The sequence below is a fragment of the Lynx canadensis genome, chromosome A2, assembly GCF_007474595.2.
Source record: "Lynx canadensis isolate LIC74 chromosome A2, mLynCan4.pri.v2, whole genome shotgun sequence".
Classification (NCBI taxonomy): domain Eukaryota; kingdom Metazoa; phylum Chordata; class Mammalia; order Carnivora; family Felidae; genus Lynx; species Lynx canadensis.
In genome coordinates, this window is record NC_044304.2 from 46,448,987 (window position 1) to 46,470,087 (window position 21,101).

At 40.7% G+C, this 21,101-nt stretch overlaps 1 protein-coding gene across 6 annotated transcripts in view; it reads left to right on the forward strand.

Moving 5' to 3' along the window:
* Positions 1-21,101, forward strand: part of ITPR1 (inositol 1,4,5-trisphosphate receptor type 1) — a 329,086-nt gene that overhangs the window by 204,568 nt on the left and 103,417 nt on the right. For 2 of the 6 annotated variants that reach the window (XM_030307281.1, XM_030307283.1), the window contains 5 exons: positions 3,240-3,272; positions 10,981-11,016; positions 12,165-12,215; positions 17,584-17,716; positions 19,726-19,916. In XM_030307281.1, the coding sequence (XP_030163141.1) occupies positions 3,240-3,272; positions 10,981-11,016; positions 12,165-12,215; positions 17,584-17,716; positions 19,726-19,916 (444 nt within the window). The remainder of the gene's footprint in view (positions 1-3,239; positions 3,273-10,980; positions 11,017-12,164; positions 12,216-17,583; positions 17,717-19,725; positions 19,917-21,101) is intronic. The other 4 variants (XM_030307282.1, XM_030307285.1, XM_030307284.1 and 1 more) reach the window with 2 other exon arrangements.

A 21,101-nucleotide genomic window follows, 5' to 3' on the forward strand; every position in this document is an offset into this window, starting at 1 on the left:
GAGCTGAAGTGACCTCCCAAGGTCACATGGCTAATGTGTGACAGGATCAAGACTGAAAGCCAGGGTCTTGAATCCCTGTCCTTTCCTCCCACCCCCAACATGGTTTCCACCATGTTTGTGTGCCAAGTTTTCTTCTAAGCCATAATCCTTAAAGATCATGAGAAATAGATGCCTTTATTCATCTCCACATTTTCTTTTTTTTATTTTTCAAAAACATTTTTTAAATTTTTATTGTTGAGACACGATACTCAACGATACTACTGAGCACGAGTAGGGGAGGGGCAGAGAAAGAGGGAGGCAACAGAATCTGAAACAGGCTTCAGGCTCTGAGCCATCAGCACAGAGTCCCACGTGGGGCTTGAACCCATGAACCATGAGATCATGACCAGAGCCGAAGTCGGACGCTTAACTGACTAAGCCACCAAGGTGCCCTCATCTCTACATTTTCATTCAACATTTAGGATTATCAAGGTCACAGATAAAAATGAAAGATGAGGTCATGATTATTCTGTTAAAAAACATTGAAACATTGGTGTGCTTATATGGATCTACTTGTCTGAAAAGAAAGCCATTGAGTACTGCCACCCATATATTACTGGATACGCTAAAACATAACAGAATCGCTGTAACACCAACTTAAATTTTTTTAATGCCATATGTACCCATTAGTGTCGTAAAGTATGTCTTAAATAAAAATAACATTCTTTGGCTTCTTATGGGCCAGCCACTATACTAAGCATCTCTTACCATTTGTCAGATCAGCCTCAGGAATATCATTATTGTTATTAACTATTCTTGGGGGAGAAAACTTAGGCTCAGAAAGTTTCAGAAACTTGCCTAGGGTCACACAGCTAATAATGGGGGAACCAGGAATTCAAACTGAGGCAAACACCATGACTTCAGAGTCCTCACTCTTCTCCACTGTATCATTTGTGATTGACACCATTTGAAGTTCTCCCACAAGTTTAAGTTCAATTATGTTACATCATTATGTAAGTGACCTGAGGCAGTGACCCTGACTGTGCTGCACGTAGCAGGACTTAAATATCTAATCTTCAGCTCAGTTGTGACTTCTCACCTGTTGAAAACAGTCTCCACTTGATGCCATCTTGCTTTACAAATTATGATTGTCTCAGAGTCATCCAAAACCTGTGGTTTCGCTTAGGTCCCAAAAGAAAGCATCCAATCGGTGAGTAGTCAGTGGTCAGTCCTCTTGTCTTGGTCAGCTCACTGAGAAGTGCCTGTCCAAGAATTGTCACGTATGATGCTAAGCTCAGGACTGCTAGAAGATTGTCAAAAGATTTAATCATGATCATTTAGGAATAAAAAAAAAAAAATCATCTTTATTATGTCTCTAAAATGCTAAGGACCAGCAATGAGTATTTGTCTCATAGAGTGGTAAATATAAAATACATATGAAAAACGATAACCAAAATAATGTTGGAGTCTGTTTTTGTATGGTGCCTACAATGACTTGCTATCCTGTGTATTCAAAATTAATGAACTTTAAAATCATATCAGGACTTTACCACCACTCTTTGTATGCAATGCCTACTGAATTCTGCTTTTAATCCACAAATTAAACAATGTCTTTATTTAAAAAAACAACAAAAAACTCCCTATGGCTAAACATCTCTAAAATTTAATCTGAATCTCTCTTTAACTCAAAGAACATCTAAAAGCCCCCTAGACCCATATGCCCCTAGAACATATGTTGTATGTTACATACTGGCTCCTCTGTAGTCTACTGTAGGTTCAAAGAGCTTGAAAAGAAATTCAGAGGCCAAGAATTAATTTGAAAGGGTATCAGAATTTATTTAAAATCTGTTTTCTTGAGGTACCTGTGTGGCTCAAAGGGTTAAATGTCCGACTCTTGATTTTGGCTCAGGTCATGATCTCAGTTTGTGAGATTGAGCCCCAAGTTGGTCTCTGTGCTGACAACACGGAACCTGCTTGGGATTCTCTCTTCCCTCCCTCCGTCTCTCCCTCTCTCCTCACTGTCCTCACTCTCTCAAAATCAATAAATAAACATTTAAAAAAATTTTTGTCTTCTGATAGTAGTAGCTCTTTTACTACCAGAGAGTTTTTGACCTCAAGTAATGTCAGGGTTTTCATTTCCTATTAATTGGCAGAACCTGTTAATTTACTAATGCTTCTTTTGTCTAGGTGAATAAAGTATTTCAGGATTTCTAATAGGAACTTAAATTTGCAAATGTATTATTAGTGAACCATAATATAAATAACTCGAGGGTTATCTCCCCCCTTAAGCACAATTGTGATTAATGCTCTAGTTGTTTTCTTTTTCTTGAACCTGATGCTAATAAGTCACTTACTTACTAACTAATATCACTTGCGTTGGCTCTAATCATCTTTGGGGGAAAACATTTCTTTTTTTTTTTTCTTTTTTTTTTTTTCAACGTTTATTTATTTTTGGGCCAGAGAGAGACAGAGCATGAACGGGGGAGGGGCAGAGAGAGAGGGAGACACAGAATCGGAAACAGGCTCCAGGCTCCGAGCCATCAGCCCAGAGCCTGACGCGGGGCTCGAACTCACGGACCGCGAGATCGTGACCTGGCTGAAGTCGGACACTTAGCCGACTGCGCCACCCAGGCGCCCCAACATTTCTTTTTTTAATAATCAACAGTTACCAGGATATGGAGCTTCTAGTCTTAGGATATGTTGGCTGGCCTGCCCCTACGTCATTTCATATTTGCTGAAATTGAACCTGGTTCTGATTTAGCCCAAATGCAGTTTAGGCCCCAGATCCCCCCTGAATGGTAAAATGAATGGAAAGAATGAATTTTCTCCTTAGCTGAGTTGGTCACCTGTAGTCTTTGGCTCTCCTCTTTCCCATCCTCTTCTGAAAGATTGTGGTTCTTGATTGGGCAGTTTGCCCTTGCTCCCAGCTCAGTGCAAGTTTTCACCTGTGCAGGGGAGAGGGAAGGTGTGCCTCTGAGCTCTTAGTTAAGTGACCTGCCAGGTTTGCTCCCTGGCATGTGAACACAGTGGGGCAGCATCCTGCCTGTCTGTTCCTGAGCAGTGGGGTTGAGAGCAGATGTCACTGTGAGCTGTTGTAGTTAGTGCCCCTGGTGCCTGCACCCCTTTGGAGGGTCACCATGTAACAGTGCTCCACCGTGGGGGACTCAGCGCTAAGAACACGCTGACGAAGTTTCTAATGCTTCGCTTGCTCTTGTTTCCTAACGTTTCCTTCTTTTTCTCCCCCTTTTTTTCTTTTCCAGCTAATTTCCATTGATGAATTGGATAATGCTGAGGTCCTAATTTCATTTTTTTTTTTTTAAATGTCCCATGGTGATGTTTCCATGACATCCTTCCAGTGAACACTGTGGTCTGTTCCTTAGTCTTTGCAGTGTCTAGTATCTGACTTTTGTGTAGTGTGCCTTCTGGGCGTGAGTTGAGTCCTTTGTGTCTGTGTTAGCATTTCCCATGAGTTTGTTTGCCATTTGTCCTTGGAGATCCCATCTGAGTCTAGATAAAGATTTTCTAAACTGTGATAAGATTTCCGTCATTCACTGTTTAGAATCTCAACCGAATTTGTGGTTGATGCTGGTTATTAACCTATTCCTAAACTCAGTGTTGATATTCATAAAGAGCTTTCCTATCTGCACATAAAGCACCAATACAAAAAGAAATAACTGCATTCATATAGTTTGAAAGTAGTAAAAGGAGAAAAAAAAACAACACTATTTTCTTGGTCCCCATGTTGGAAGGTATTGAGTGTGAGGGGGTCCTAAAAATTTCTGCCAGAGTGCATTGTGAATTCCAAAATACACATTGAGACTTTCCAGCTACAGACTTGAAATGGGATTAGGAATATATTATTACCATGGCTTTACATCTTGGAAAAATACCTAAAGGTCAAGAAATGTAATTGTCATCTGATGGTTTCTATACTTAAGTATCAAATTAGTTTTACCTACCCAGAATTATCCTGGGGACCAATGAGTAGTCATTTTGTTTGGGATTTGGGGATCTCTGAAATATTTTTTGTTTGGTGAATATTTTCAGCATTTCCTGCCGTATATTTAGGTTGCAATAAACATTTGGTAAATGGTACTAGAATGTATTAATTTGGGGAATTAAAGTATATAAATGAAGGAGTTTAATTACTTGGCAAATTGAGCGCCCTGGAAAATAATTTTATTAGACTTTTAAAAATCACTTACCTGGTCTACTTTTTTAGATACCTATTATTTCTTTTGACAGGCTAATTAACTCCTTATTTTGGGGTAGGGTAGAGCTACCAGATAGAATATGTTGTCTATTCTAATATCCACTACCATCGTTTCAAAAATATTAAGAGATGTTTCAGATGTATGTAGGGAGAGTTTGAAATACAGACTTAAAGCAAGTGATGATGAATTTCACCGTGTTCCTGCAGGAATGGAGCTCAGAGAGGTTAAGTGACTGGACTTAGCTCACACAGCCAGATAGGCTAAATGGAGGCTAGCACACTGCTGCCTCAGCCCCTCACCTGGTGTGTTTGCTTCTCTGCCACAGTAAACTCTGTAAGCAGAGACTTTTCCTTATATTAATCCCACATGAACCCAGGAGGAGGCCATACCCTCTGGGATGAATAGAAGGGGAGAAAAACAAAAGGCTGTGTGGTGGGTTAATTAATAACTTTACCCCATAGATATTTTTGCCATTTCCGTCTGGTTTATTCTCTTCCTGGTGTGCCCCTGAAAAATACCTAATGCCGACTTAGCGTGTCAGCACCTTTTGTTACTCGTCTTTCTACCTGGTATTATAAATGCCTCACTGATTTGAACTCTTACTCTTAAATACTGAAGTTGTATTTCTACTTGCTTAAGTACAAATGAAGTCAGAAAAGAAGATCTTCCTTCGTCGGAGTCTGCAATGTTATTAATATACTGTTTTGCACCATAGTAATCATTTGATGTGTTTGCTTGCTCAAGATAGGACTTGGGTATCCTGGCTGGGAGTTTATTGCTTGCTTATGGAAAGATTCCACAGTTGGAGCAGGTGTGTTTATAATTATACTCTAGGAAATAGAATACTGTCTGTTTATAAAAGAAGAATGTTCTGGCAGCCGCTTGGATTCTTTGAAAATTCCCTGAGGAAGCAACTGTGGATCCCCTCTTCGTTGTTACCCCTGGCAACCGTCAGAGCCCTGGGACACCAACACTCTGTCCCCAGTCCCTCAGGCTGTTGGATCTGGTCCTCTAAGCAGAGATGTCTGATTGGCCTTTATCATCAATGGCTGTTCTGGAAACCACCACTGCTCCTGCAGCTTCTACTCTACCCGGCCTTTTGTCAGTGTGTGCTGGTGGAAGCCTGCAGCACACAGCTGGAGTTCTACGGAAGCTTAATGAGAGAGTTCATGCTGGCCCAGGATACAGACAAGGCATCACACCTAACTTGGAAACCACTGTTCCATTCTAAACATGGTGGGGAATCGCCCCCGGAATAGTGTAAGGCATATGTGGTAATCTCATGATACCCTGACTGGGGAAGGGCCACTGCCCTTTGATGATAGAGGCCACTTGGGCATCTCAAGGAAGGAGATGTGCTATGAACGACTTGTAAAAACAAAAAAGAAAAAACAAAAAACAAAACAAAAAAAACCAACACAGCGCCTCTGTGTCTCTGTCAGTGCTCTGAGAAAACAGGGTGAAATGAGGTCAGAGTCATGGAGTCCCTGCAAGGAAAGGGCATGGTATGGGGCCTTCCCAGCTGTCTTGTAGAACAAAATTTCATTTGAAACTAAGAAAAGAGAAGGTTTCTTCCTTCCTTTTCTTTTCTCATTCCTTTTCTTTTCCCTTTTCTTTCTTCTTTCCCTTTTCTTTCTTTTCTTTCTTTTTTACTTTCTTTCTTTCTTTCTGGCAAATAAACAGGCACAGTCTTCATCCCCCTGATTTTACCTTTTCCTTGGGGTGTTGGTTGAGGGGTATAGATTGGGTGAAGGAGAAAAGGAAACACCATACTTGAGTTCCTTCAGCTCACTCTTAAAGTTTATAGTTTGATGAATTGTTATATATGTATACACACACTTCAAGGTAGTAGAGATTTCCATCACCCTCAGAAAGTTCTCCTGTCTACCCATTCTTGGCTTTCAATGGACACTAATGATGCCAACAACACTGAGTTATATGAGTAACATTTGAGTGCCTGTTACATTCCAGGCACAGTGCAAGGGGATATGAATATGGTGATGCCCTCACATAAGCACAGCGTCTGCCCTTCTGAAGTACACAGTCCTGTGGGGGAGACGGGCAGTGGTTAAAATTAATGTTCAGTGACAACTGTCAACTTTGAGAATTGCTAGCATGAAGAAGTACACGGACTCATGAGAACATAGAGTTTGGGCACGTCTACCTGAGCAGACCTGAGGTCTTGTAAGAGCTTAGGTCAGGTAGCAACAAGTGGGTAGCACCAGCAGGTGATCGTGTAAGTCACCTTTCTAAAGTGTAAAGTGCTGTGCTAACTGACCAGATGATTGCGATCAAATACTCCAACTTGAGGTGGAGGCCGTGGGCAGAACAGTAATCCACCTCATTTTCGCGTATGTGTCTATGAAAGGAAACAGTGTGTTTAGATAAGTATGTGCTATAGCTCAGTGGAACATGCTGCGTTTCTTCGTATTCAAGATGTGATCCCCATGTAATCACTGTCACTTGGACCCATGGAATCTGCAGAGCCACCTGTGCCAGCTTGGGCTTCCTGCATCACAACAGAAGAGCTAGAGTGGCATGCCCACTTGTTCAGGGTGGCTGCAGCCCGCTAACGTCAGCCCTCAGCTTACCCCACTTTGAGCTGCTTCTGCAAGCAAAGGATGCCACCAACGGAGAATTTTGTAAGATTCACTTGGGGTGGGGGGGGGGGTAGGGGAGAAGAGAAGAGAAACCGAAGAATTATTAAATTTCACCTTCAGGGGGCGTTCTCATGACGTCCAACCCAGGGTGGAGGTGTCCTACTTTTTTACATTGCTGTGAACTGCTGGGTTGGGCACCTGCCAACATTCAGGCGGCAGTTACATAAGAGCTTCTTTTTTTCCTGGAATTTAGGCTCACTGCTGATGTGTGACCTTCAGCAGCAATTGCCAATAAATGCAGTGGGGCTGTTTACTGTTAGACACTAGCAACCATAGAGCAAGCAAGCTCAATTCAGAGCATACAGAAGCTGTTGAAGAAATCTCTGGATGATTTGAGGTTTTTTGGTGTTTTTTTTTTTTTTTGGTAGCTTTTTTTTTTTTTTTAATATCGTGAGATTATTCCACAATGACTGGAATTGTATAATTAAATCAGATGTGTTTTTTAAAAATGAATTTATCTGAGTTCCGATGAACGTGTTCTGTAAAGTAAAGGTGAAACTGTCATTGGGACTAAATGATTTTTACTTCTTTGTTTCTAAAAACAAATACCATTAATAAAGGGCATTGTGTTAGCAAGTGTGATGGTTTTAAATTGTTCTGGTAAAATGCTTAGGTAACCTATGTCAGCTCAATTTTTTTTAAAGCTCTCTGGTCTCTTAAGGTGGGTTTGCATACGCTCATGAAGGACAGGTTCCTGCAAACATATTTGCAAGTCTGTTCACTGTTGGCTGCTTGGTTGGTTTGCCCCTTTGAGGTTTTGAGTGGGTGAAGAGGAACCAGAGGCTGATTCAGGGGTACTGGAGTTCATACATTCCCTTTGATGTGCTGATAATGAGGATCATAATACGCTTGTATTTCTTAAACTGTATTCAGTTTCTACTAGGGATGGTCCATGGAAAAAGACTTCATCTTTCAAAGGAAAATTCTAGAAACCTATGGTTAATAGGATGATTTATGTTGATGGCAGCGGAAGACAAAAGGTTTTGTTTTGTTTTTTTTACAAGGCTGTGGTCTCTGCTAGTCTGTTGGAGGCATACATGAAATGTATGTATGTATGTGAACGGATAGTCTTGTACATACACCGGAAATAGGTGTATAGTCTAGGAAGACTAAGAGCTGTGTTTTTTTTTTTTTTTTTTTTTTAAGATGAGAAGGTATGATTTCCTTCATTTATAGTAGAACTTCATCCTTTTATAAAGTGCTAGGTACATCGCACATTGAAAGTGAGCATGCCAGTGTCTTAGAAGCACATAGGTAGTTACCAACTCAAGGACCATAGTTATGATGCCTTGATTTGTGGCCTCATCCAAGGACACTTGGGATTCAGTGACTTGAGATTGATTTTGAATTTGTCTTTCAAAGCCAATCATTTGAAATCTATTTTAGTTTAAATTAGTTTAAATTTTGCTGACCTTGTCTAAAAGCAACGGGAAGGCTTAAGATGAGAGAAATAAGAATAGGCAGTAGGGCGCAGTAGTGGGTTTCCAAGTTCAAAACCACACAGCATCAGACTGTTGTGCATCATCTGCTGGTTCGGGAGGCTTTGCCTTGATTGAAGATGTCAGCACCTGAATATAGTGACTGATCCTGGGAATAGGGTGGGAAAGACCAGACTTGTCCTAATTCAGACTTGACCGTTTTCTCTCTCTCAGCATCCTTCCTTAACATTGAGGATGATGCTTCATGTAAAAAAAACTAATTTTATAATGAAAATATGCTGAGAAAAATAACCTCATGCGTTTACTAAACATTATCAATTGCTCTTGGTAATTATGTAGCTGTTATCTTATTTGAACAATGTAGCTTATTAGGAATATGCTTCTATTTTTCAAAATTTCAAGTAATTGCCGTGAAGTAACCTCATCCTCAAGGAAATAGAACTGAAATCCTCATAGGAGGAAGTGCTGGCAAAGGCCGTTGGAGTTCTGTTGTTGTTGTTGTTGTTGTTGTTTTTACCAAATTATATGCCACGTATAGTTTGGCCTTTGCCATGCCTGAACTCATTTTATGTCCTAGCAAGTTGTCTTATTTAGGGGACTGGCTCTTAAATATAATGAAATGAAGTTTACTAAAAATACACCAACGATTGTTTAATGTTTTAATTGGAGGAAACCCTAAAGAATATGTGCTCCAGTCTCCTTGACTGCAGGTCAGGACATGGAGGCCCAGAGAGGTTCAGTGACTGGCTCAGGTTCACATAAAGCCAGTGCCTGGATGAGCTTCTGGACACATGACCCTGTGCAGTACGTTGGGTGTTTCTATTCTGTTTCATGAACGGATAGCATTAAAAAGGTGTCCTTCTGTTTACATAATGATTCCCAAGGCTGCACAACATCCTTTGTTGTCTCAAAAGGCTTCATGAAATGTTCAAGGAGAAAAGATAATTTTAATGTCATTTTTATCTTGGAAATTAATTGCAAAACAAGCATGACTGTGGTCTAAGGAAGCAGTGGACTGACTGTACAATCATAAAGCCTATCAGAGGCCACTGATGCCTGAGTGATTAAGAAATAGCCATATACTCCCTATGAGCATACTAAACGTACTCACGATGCTTCTTCGGACACAGAGATGTCAGACAGGAAAATTGACAAAACTGAACCAAACCCCACCACTTCCAGGTTCTCTCTTCTTCATTTCCTTTAACTTTTGTTTGGATTGGGAAAATGAGCAAGACGGTAGCTCTGGGGAGTTCCTCCAGTAAACCCATGCCTAGAATGCTTTTGTTCTAATCATACAGGATCACTATAAAAGGATATGTTAGTGAGAATGCAGCCAGAGATGACATGTTTTTCCATTGATACCTCCAACTGCTCTAAAATGTATGGGCCATTACCTTAATTCTCCTTTTTCTTCTGTGTCCCTTTCGCACTGAGATAGCAAAAATGTTTACACAATTTTAATTCTTTAGCCTAAAGCATACCAAATAAAACAATAAAGTGTTTTCTTGGGTTGTGATATTATTTATGTCTCGAAAAGACCTATAACTGACCTGGCCATACTTCCTTCCGTCTGTCCTGCCACTCTGTGTATCCCCACCCCAGCAGGAAGCTCAGTGCTCTGGAGATACATTTTTTCCTTCCCCTGAGGTTAGGGGAGTTGTGCTCATGTCTCAAAATTCTTCTGTCCATTATTGAGTGAGCAGCCCTCTCTATATGTCTGCACTGTCCCTGGAGAATTGCTTTAATCTCTGTACTTAAAGAGATCTCCTATATTTTTTTTCTTCATTTTACCTGTTAGAAATAGAAAACATGATGTTGTATAATAACATTCTCACATCAAAAACATCGTTTCCATCTGGGGGATCAAACCAAGGAGGTGGGTAGCATTGAGCTGGATTGAGACACCACCAGACTTCCCAGGTATAGTCCTTCTGTGCTTTCAGCACATCCCCTGGCTCACCACCAAACAGCCACAACCGAGCCTCAGTACGGGTGTGCTATGTCACTGGAGCACTGCTAAGGCAGGCCAAGGTCACTCCCTTGCAGCAAGAGCCTTGGCCTCATTCCATAGTCCCAAACTGCACCTTGAACCAGCCAGCCGTGCCCTGTGCGTGACTTTGGTCCAGGGAGGTCTGGGTGGGGTCTGGCAGTTACATCTGACATCAGTTCCCTGCTTGGAGCACGTACCCTGTGGAGGACAGATTGGTGGTGCTGTCTTTGGCAACCTTTGGACCCCTGGGAAGGAGACTGCCCCCGAGACCTCTGTTGTCATTACCCACCTGTTCCTCCCTCCCTGCACCTTTGCGGATAGCCCTGGAATAGCTTTTCCTCTCTTGATGATCAAAACACAGGTGTGCAGCGGTTCTTTGTTTGGCATCCTTTTTTTTTTTTTTTTTTTAAATACAGATTTCCTCCTTGGTCATTAGTAGTCTTTCGTTTCTTTGCTCATTTTAAATAAATTTCCCTATCTCGGGCCAATTGTTCTTCCAGCATGACCACATTTAATCCAATTTAAGAGAGAAATGATCTCCCTGCCTCGGTTGCTGAAGATGTGGTATAGCCAGGTCACCTCATCTGTGATCTTGCCTTCTGTGTTTTGTCCTTGACTGTTGGTCTCTGGACTTCTTTGTACCCCCACGAGATTCAAGTGCCATAACTAACATGATTTGTTTTACTCCCAACTAGCTACCACAAGCTCCGGATTCTGAGAACTCCACAGAGGTGTGTGTTGCTTACCTATATTTGCAATGACAGCAAATATGGGTGCTTCTCAGTTGTCCTGGTTGAGTGTCTGAGTTGTTGTGGGGGAATTTCTGTCCTGGTGGTAGATACAGGAGGGAAGTCCTCTAGCTGGGCTGGGAACTGATGGTTTCTGTAACTGAGGTGGCTCTCTCTGTAGAAAGAATGTTCTGAGTTGCTGGAGGTAAACCAAAGTGTCCCTCCAGGTGAGGAGATAGGGCTCTGTGAAGGCTTTCACACAAAACTGTCTCCCTCTTGAAATGTTCTTTTGAGAGACTCTGGAATGTCAAGACCTTTCTCTTGTTACACAAAATAAATCCTGGGTCCTGTGCAGAGATGATGCACATTTGAAGTTCTGGATATTAATGTGTAGTTTTGGTGAAAGCTGCTAATATAGTCAGTTTCACATTGCACTCTTTCTCTTCTTCTTGCTAACTAATCTTGTTAAATGAGGAACTAGAATTAATTAAGGCATCTAAAGTCTTAGAGATGCTTTCTGGGGCGGCATATTTCTAACTATGAAAATTTACTTTCAGAAACTATTCTAAAACCGCAGTAGGGTAAAGCATGAATGAAGCACACTATATATAAAAAAAAAAAAAAAAGTCTAATGAAGATCTTAAAAATGAAACCGATTACCAGGTAGCTGAGTTGCAATGTGGATGCTCTGTAATGATCAGTCTCTAATAGGCTGATCAGAGCACGTCACTCTTAGCAGCTTGGATTAGAATGCTGTGTACTGGTGGGTCGGGGAGAGCCAAGGTGCCATGTATGTGTCTGTTCAGAAGTGTGTGCATTGATGTTCTTATGCATGTGCCATGCAGTTAATGCATGTATGAATTGTGAGGACCTGCCCTGTTATGTAAAAGTACATAATATAACATATGGCAAAAAAGTCATAAGTCTGCTCACTTTAAACAGTGCATCTGGGTTGGGGACAGGACAATTGTTCAGCATTCAAAGTAATCAAGCATTAATATGTGTCTGGGAAAATTTTTTTAAGGGCCTATAATCCTTTTGTGTAACTCTTTGCTCAGTCTGAGCTCTTGGTGTGTTTCATTTGTGACTGATACTGAAGATGGTCATGTCTGCCTAGTGTTGTACTTAAAATGGAATTTCTGCATGCTTAGCAGGAACTTGAACCGAGTCCCCCCCTGAGGCAACTGGAAGACCATAAAAGGGTACGTAGTCTTGGATGTTGGGAGCTAATGACCATAACACCTCCCTCAGCCATACACTATAATTTAAAGACAGCTTTTGTTGGTGTTGATATTCTTAAAGTGCTAACTGGCTCAGGACCAGTCACAGCCATTTGTATCAATGAGGGTAACTGGAGAGTCTCCCTCTTACCTACCTATAGGACCAGTCTCAAATAATGACCAGCAAGCTAATAAGTTTTTTGTGACCTCTTTTCTTTTTCTGTAGTGGCTTTCTAGTTAGGTGAAGTCATAAATATTTTTTTGTAAGTCATTGATGATCATTATGGGTAATTTATAATAAAGTATAGTGAAAAACTTGATAATTGTACTACTCAGCTATAAAAACAGCTAACGATATATTTATTCTGCCCATTTTTTACACAGATGTGAATGTGTGCCCTTGAGCATTTTCACTGTCCTTGGGATTAGTCTAAGTGTACAACTTGTGTACCTTTGTCATTCAATATTATATATGGTCATTTTCTTTGAAAGTCTTTGAACGTTAATAGCTGTCTAAAGTTCCACAAATAAGCAAGTAGTCTGTCATTTTATCCCTTTGATGAAGAAATGAAATGTGTACAACTTTGGATAGATTCCTAGAAGGGGCACTCTTAGGCTAAAGGATAGACACTTTCTTAAGGTGCTGATTATGCATTGCCAAACCATTTTCTACAAGGCCTGTATACATCATTAGCATGCTGACCAATTCATGTTATTCATGTTTGGAAGATAAGCAGATATCCTGGGCTTCTGAGTACTTATCATATACCAGTGACTGTGCTAAGCCTTGTACATACGTTAACTCATCAGTTTCTATTAATGCTGACCTTAATCCAGTGACACCACCTTCATCCCCATTTCACGCATTAGGAAACTGAGACACAGGCAGGTAAAGTACTTTACTCAAAGTCATGGAGTTAGAACACAAGCAGTTATTGCAAAGATTGCCTTGGAATTGTGGTCATCAGTGTCCGGAGGGCATAGGCCTGAGATCAGGGGGCAGCCTGGTGCACCTTTGCTCTGCTCACACGATCCAGCCCCTGCCCGGTCCCACTTTGTCCCAAATTCTTTCCACTCTTCTGCGATTATAATTTCTCAGGCTATGACCAAAGAATAGCTCCCAGAGAGTTGGCATTCAACCCTTCCTCTCCAGCATCCTGGATCTCTTGCAGTTCATTGAGCGAGGGCCCCTTGCATTCCTGTGTTTTCTGTTCTTGCCTGTCCTCTAAGAATTACCATGGGCCTTAGAAGTAGCTGGTAAGGCCATACAGGTGTCCCTTACACCCTGGGTTCCCAGGGGGCACACTGTTGAATGCTGCGCAAGCATGTCAGCTTTAGAATTAAAAACAAGTTCAGGTCTCCCTTTGCCAAGTCCTAGCAGTGTGATTTGGGCCTCAGTTTCTTCTGCTGTAAAATGAGGCCGTTAATAGGCTCTACCCCCTTAGGACTGTTCTGCTGGGGTGTGCACGTGAAGCACTTAGCACAATGGCTGCACTATGACAAGGGTTGCTAACTGCTGTAGTTACCTTCCAGCTTGAAACACTTCAGTGATTCAGTATACACTAGTAACAAAAGGCAGGTATGTTAAAATCGAGGCACTACCTTAATGCTGACTAAGATGTGAAAGGCCCACCACTCATGTGAGAGGGTGATCTTTCCTGCAGCACATGATTTTTAAGTGCCTGGAACCTGGGAAGCCAAAAAGTTACTTTTTCTCTCCTGTGTAAATGGCAATGTTAACTCCTTAGTGCCTTGTTCGACACTTGGCTATATTTCCACCTGTCCTTAGCCACTAGTCTGAGAGAAATGAAACTTGTGTGAGCAAACTGCAAGGCAGGAGCTTGGTTTCATTACTCTACATCACTGGTCTACCATTTTTACGGTTTTAAAATCACACTTCCTGCAAAAGAAGCTCTTGGCCTTTGCCTTTACTCAGTCTTAGGTAATAATGTGTGTGTGGAGTTACTTACCAAGACAAACATCTGATACTTGTTTGTATACTACAGGTGTGAACTGCTGGGAAAAAAATTACTCTTATTTTTTAAAAAGGGCTGCGTGGCCAAATATTAAAACTGAAGAAGTAAGGTTATTTGGGGAGTTTGGGGGGTTTTGTTGTTGTTGTTGTTGTTGTTGTTGTTGTTGTTTTTCCTTTTCTGCAGTCAGGTTTCTGAGCCTAGTACTCTGAACAGTTTTGTGCTCTTGAGTAATTTATATCACGATGATTAGGAAGGTTTTTTCTCTGCGGATTTTAATTTTTCCTAAATTAAACCACTGGCTCAGAAAACAGAATTTTTCTTCAACCTAAGTTTTTACACTAGGGATTTGCATAACTTTTTATAATGTTGTCCATTTTCTTTTTTCCTTTTTACCTAAAATTATCAATCTTTATTCTTTCAGAAAAAGGAATAAATCTCAACTTGTTAAAAAAGAAAAGAAAAAAGGCAAATCCCACATGCTCTGTGGGTTTTTTTTCCTTTGCAGCTTAAACTTTTGTGTGTGTGTGTGTGTGTGTGTGTGTGTGTGTGTGTGTTTGTGGAGAGAAGGTGAGGTGAATATGTGCCAAAAACCTTATAATTAAAAGGGAAAAAAAATAAAAGTTCGTAGGGTAGAATGTACGTGTGTGTGTTTTTCCATAATTAGCACATTTCATGATATTCTCTTATGGGGGAAAAAATGTACCATTTGATGCATCAGTTGCTATGGTAACTGCCAGGGTTTTTCTGTGGAAAGAGAGACAAAATGGTAATGTGAGATCCCTCTGTAACTTCAGTTGGCGTCCAAGCTGCATAAATGTGAAGTTCCTGTTCCTGGAGTCCACGTGTTCCCAGATGGCATGTGCTCCTTTCTTCACCTCCCGCTTGCTTGATTACAAACTGACCATAGTCTTGCTAATTCCCCTCGAACTCAGAAGTGGAAAATCTGAGTCTCTCCTTCCTTAAGTGGGATTATAGTGCAAAGGCTGTGGTTGACAGTTGCTTAAAGATGCGTGTTTGTCAGTTGGTCACAATCGCCCTGCTTGTGACTTGACCATTCCACCCTACGATCCTCCAGATGCTTTTGCCAGGATGGCTATATTGGCTGTCTTCTGTGATTGCAGCTCTTAGGTCTCAACTCCGTTGTCAACCTCCCAGTCCCTGTGCTGCCCAAAGGGATCCAGTTAGAGACTTGGGGTGGTTTACTCTCAACCATTCCCTATTGTGGAAATTCAGTCTGTATGTTACTGAAAGAAAATCAAATAGATACATCATTATGTTGAAAAAAAAGAAATCATGTTCAGTCTCCTGTTACCTCCAATGTGGAGGTAACCTTTTCTTTCTCTTTTTCTTTTTGAGTAGGCTTTTTTGAACTATCCTTTGAAATTTATATTTCTCTTATGAAGTCAGCCTTTCAGTAGTATTGACATTTTAACAATATTTATTCTTCCAGTCCAGGAGCATGGAATGTTTTTCCATTTTTTTGTGTCTTATTCAATTTCCTTCATTAAAAAAAGAAAAAATGAAGTCACCCTTTCAAATCACCATGCTCTCAGTGACTGCTTTGGAGAGTATCGATGTGTTTGTACTGGTCCTGGAGACGTAAACAGCAGCAGAGCTAAACCTTTATAACAAAAATGTGGTTTTCTAAGCCACCAAAGACTACTGTACCAAATGCAGTCCATTTAAAAAGTATGTGAAAATCTCAGAAATAACTTCCCCATCGGAAGCAACTCTTGGAATTTTGTATTTACAGTTGTTCAAGGTGGGAAACAAGTCTTAGGAGCTAATAGAAGCACCATTCTTTGCTGAACTACGATGAGAGACATTTGTGGGTGGAATGGATAGAAGAAAATAGAGATTTTTCCATTTCCTGAGCTTTGAGTTAAGAATCAGTACTGCCCACCCCCTCCTCTCCTGTTTATCCCATCCCAGTTTGTCCCTGGGGTCTTTGACCAACCGCATGAATTGAGAAGAAAAATTTGGCAGTGTAGCCCTAAGACCTTACGTGATTTTGGCGCTGAATTAAGGAGTTTTCTTCCTTTCTCCTTGGTTCCCTGGTCCCATCTCCCTCTGGCCCCCAGCCTCTCTGCTACTCTCAGGGACCTTCCTGGCCTCCTGTCTGCTCCATCCCATCTTATTTTGCAGACACCCTACTTGAAGTCTCCAGACCTATTCTTGGAGCTAATTAACAAATCACTTTAAATTCTACTGGCTCATGTTACCGTTGCAGGTCTCTTCAGAAGAACTCTTGAGCCTCTATTTTAGACACCTGCTATATTTCAGCACGCCTTCTCTCTGCTAGACTTCTCACTTACCCCTCCTGATGATGTGCCAGAGGAACTCCAGGCCTTACTACTTTGTCCCTGGGAAAGAGCGTGGGGGAGAACCATACAGCCTCTGACTTTCAGAAGCTTCCAGACTGGGAGGTGTCCTGGGAGTCACTTAGCATAACTGAAAGTGGAATAGAGCTGAGAATAAAATCCTGCTGCTCTGTGCCGCTTTGCCAATGTCCCCGCAGTGTTAGAGAACAAATCACAGTTTTATTTATTTATTTTTTTGGTTGGAGTTGTGTGAAAGAGATGTTATGTCTTCTGTCCAAGATTCTTTTGATGGTTATATTTTTAAAACATTTTATTGCAGAAATGTTCAAATACATACGAGAAGAATCAGAAAACTTTTAAGAAGCCGCATGCATAACTCGGCTTCAACAACCATCAACTCCTTGCTGCTCTTGTCTCATTTATATCCCTACCTATTCCCTTCCCTTGTTATTTCAAAGCAAATGTCAAATGTCGTTTCATCTATGGTGCTTATTTTTTGAATGACGTATCTGATATCTGCCACTTATTTTCCATAACATTTTTCTTCACCACTTGACCCATTGACTGTTTCTATTAGAAAGGCTTATGTTCAGCTTATCATATCATTATGCAGTATTACTTTTATGTCTTAGTATTCTCTTACAATCTTATGAATAACTCTGTGCCTGGAGTAACATTTTTATATTGCTATGTGAAAAGTGACCTGTAAAAGTCTCTTTTTGTCTGAATTTTATTGGCTTACTCCAAGGGATTTTTTTGTTTTTGTTATTGTTAGTTACCTTTCAAAATTAATGTTCTGTATTTATCACCGTGAGAGAGAGTACTTGAGATGTTTAGTATTCTAGATTGCTGCTTTTTTTTTAATGATGTGGTTTCCTGAGAAAATATTGAAGAAGTTAACTTCACAGTTTCCAAATGCTTTTATTAATAATTTATTTTTTCACTGAGTGAAACTGAGCCAATTATAACTGAGTACCTCTGTGTTTTTTGAATATTAGTAGCTTAGTTATGCATTGAATTCAGAACCTGATTTATTATCCTGTTTGAATTAAGGGTGAGGCGCTCAGGCAAATTTTGGTCAACCGTTACTATGGAAACATCAGACCTTCAGGAAGAAGAGAAAGCCTCACCAGCTTTGGCAATGGCCCGCTGTCACCAGGAGGACCCAGCAAGCCTGGGGGAGGAGGTAGGCTGTGTTGTGTGCTAATTAGCTGCACGTGTGAATTGAGTGTGCCACGTAAGAGCTACATGTTTCTACTTAACAGGTTGAAACTCTGACAGATGAATTTGGGTTGCCAGTGTGTTTTCTAGCAATTCGTTTTGTTTTTGGTCTACCATCAAAGTGATAGCTAAAAATATTTCCCTGCAATTAGATATTGGCTAAGACTCTTGCCCCTCTTTCCAGTACAGCAACCCTCTTGGTGATTTTTGAATGACTCAAGGAACTTGATTTCACTGCCTGTTTTCTTGTGGTCATTAGGAATCATTCTTACCATTAAATAACAATGACGTTAGCAGCAAGGATGGCAAAAGCTCACATTTATGTTATAAATGAGTGCCAAGGCTCTCCTAAGTGTTCTACGTTCTTGTGTGCTCCTCCGAGTTCTTCATTCTATGGTGGGTAGTGTTGCTGTCCCTTTTTAACAGAGAAATTGGAAGCTTCTTAGTGACTGGCCTATAATTTGAACCTTGATAGAGCTAATTCTAATGCCTATGCTGTAAGCCTCCCAAACTCTTAAGAGAGTTTTTCTCCCCACTACAAAAAAAAAAAAAAAAAAAGTTCAGAATTGCATAAAAGTAAATCCTTAAAGATGTTACAAAACATGGTAAGCACAATTACAGGTAAAAGTTGCAAGTACATTGAACTCATTGGGGGTGTTGATTTGAGTTTGGGGTGGGAGCTCATTGCTTGAAGCACAAATGTGACTTGTCTGATTCCCTATCTCTAATGAAGACTGTTAGGGACTGCAGATTCTGTAAGTAGCACCAAAATATTTGGTGATTAATAAAGTTATCCTAGCAATTTCTGGGAAAGAACCTTGAGTTTCTCTCCAGATAAAAACTTGAAACATATCTGCTCGCTTCATGGGGTTGAGCAGCTTCGGTGACGACACACTTCTCAGACCATTTCAGGAACAGGACCTTCTCATTTCATCTGAAAGTTCCCAGGGAGTCTCAAGCAGAAGTTCCTCACATAACATCTCAAAACGATTTCACTTTATTTTCTGTAGTGGGGTCACTCCACAAATATGAGGCCTGGGGAGGCATTATGAGGGTGTTTGGGTGTTTAGAAACTACTTTAAAAAGCTGTAAAAGAGAAGATCAGCAACCCAATTTGTACTCTGCACTATGGATGTAATGGATTCAGATAGTCAAGACAAGCAGTGTAAAGGAGGTGGCATTTGAATTGAGGTCTGCAGGGAAGGACTGATGGCTGATTTTCTTTTTTCTGAAATTAATCAGTCCATGTCCCCGTGTACATTAGTGTTTCAGTTATTGCCAATAATAGTGCCAGTCAAGTTCATAAATAGGCATTTTCTAAGCACAGTTGGAATCCATTCCACTAAATGACATAGGCCATGTATCCTTAAGTTTATTCATGTCATCTCAAGCTCAGTATGGATGGGAATTTCATTTGTTTTCTCCACTCTCCTATCCCCAGCTCTTGGCTCCATGCCAAGCATGGAGTAACTATTGATTGAATGAATGAACAGGTAAATTACGGGAAAGAATGAGTCTGGGGTTAGCTAGGGTGGGTTTGTTAGAAACAGGGCTATAGTGAATGTTACAGTCTTAATTTTCTTAGGAGTGTTCTAAGACATGTATAAGTTTGATTTATCTCTTGAACTCAAACTAGTTCTTGATAATTCTGCACTAAGTCACTGTGTTTTAATGCTAGGGAGAGACTTGACTGGATGGCTTTGGGTCTCTTGCTGAAAATATATCCTTCTTCATCTTACCTGCCTACGTTCAGTTACAATCTCTGCTACTCACAAGCTGGGTGTCCCCCTTGAAGACAAGTGACTTCACCTCTGTGCTAATAATTAGTACCTTCCTTGTGGGTTTTTTTAAGAAGGTTGAAGGAGATAATACTGTTACAATGTTTAGTGCATTAAGTGTTGGTCCATAGTAGGTATGCAATACACGTTTGCTGCTCTGATTGTGGTTAATAAGAACAATATTCCATCTTCCTAGCGGGAGGCTCTGGGTCCAGCTCCACAAGCAGGGGTGAGATGAGCCTGGCTGAGGTTCAGTGCCACCTCGACAAGGAGGGTGCCTCTAATCTGGTCATTGACCTCATAATGAACGCGTCCAGTGACCGAGTGTTTCATGAAAGCATTCTCCTGGCCATTGCCCTTCTGGAAGGAGGCAACACCACTATACAGGTAAGAAGGCAACTTGGTTTCTGTGTGGCATCCCCACTGAGCAGGAAGAGAATCTGTTCTGGGAGCCAGGCACCTAGGTGATGCCAAGATCTTCTAATGGAACCCTCATTCTTAGAGTACAAAATTCTGTTCTTCTGAAAAATGAATTCTACCAGTATCTTCCTTGGTCATTCAGTCATAGTTTAGACTTGGTTTCAAAACACAAGTCACATTTGAAAATGATAAACTGCTAAGGATGTATGAAGAAAATTGGTCCAAGATCTGAGGCATGGTAGGATGTCCATAAATGTTTGTTCAATGAATGATTAAATGAAGTGTATTTACTTTTTTTATCCAAGATCATAGAGGATCCCATCAGAGGATGACTAAAAAAGAGTTTAGACTGTGTGTGCTATTTGGATTTAATTTTTGTATCTGTAGATAATGGCTATAAATTTCCCTACCTTTGAAGTGAAAAGCTCAATACAGCCATTTGAACTAATAACACCAATTTGTACTAACTGGGAAAAGTCAGGCGAGGTTAGTCAAAGATGTGTAGATGATTTTTTGTTAGCTGGATATATATTTTAAAACAATAAAAACTTGATAGAATTCTTGACAGAAGTCCTTAATAAGTCAATTTTAATAAATTTAATAATATATTTATAATTTTCATGTAGAAATGGCAATTAAAATTATTTCTTTAAATATTTTATCCCGTTCATCATGCAGTCTTCCTTCTTTGTTGGCTCTTGAATAAGGGTTTGCTCACTGTGTGTGTGTATACACATTTTGACTAACAGCTTTATTGAGATATACCAATACACCATAAAATTTACCCTTATGTGTATATTTGACATTAAATTCTTGGGCTTGAACTTAAATTCAGAGTCTTGATCAATGGAGTCTTGGTTTTTTGTGCAAACCAGCCAAGGACATGCCTTGCTGTGGGGAGGTTTGCCTGGGCCAGGTTGAATTTCAGCCCCTGCTCATTCTCCCAGACGCCCTGCTGCTTGAACACGCTGCGCAGCGAACTGTGGTGGTCCTGTCTTCTCGCCCTCCATTCCCTGCTTGCCCCAACACACAATTCTGAAGTTCATTATTAGGCACTTCCCTAACTGGAGATTTGTGACAGGGGCAAAGTCCAGTGCTTGCCTGAGTCATCACTTGCACCGGAGTTGTGACAAGTTGGGATTGCTGATTTTG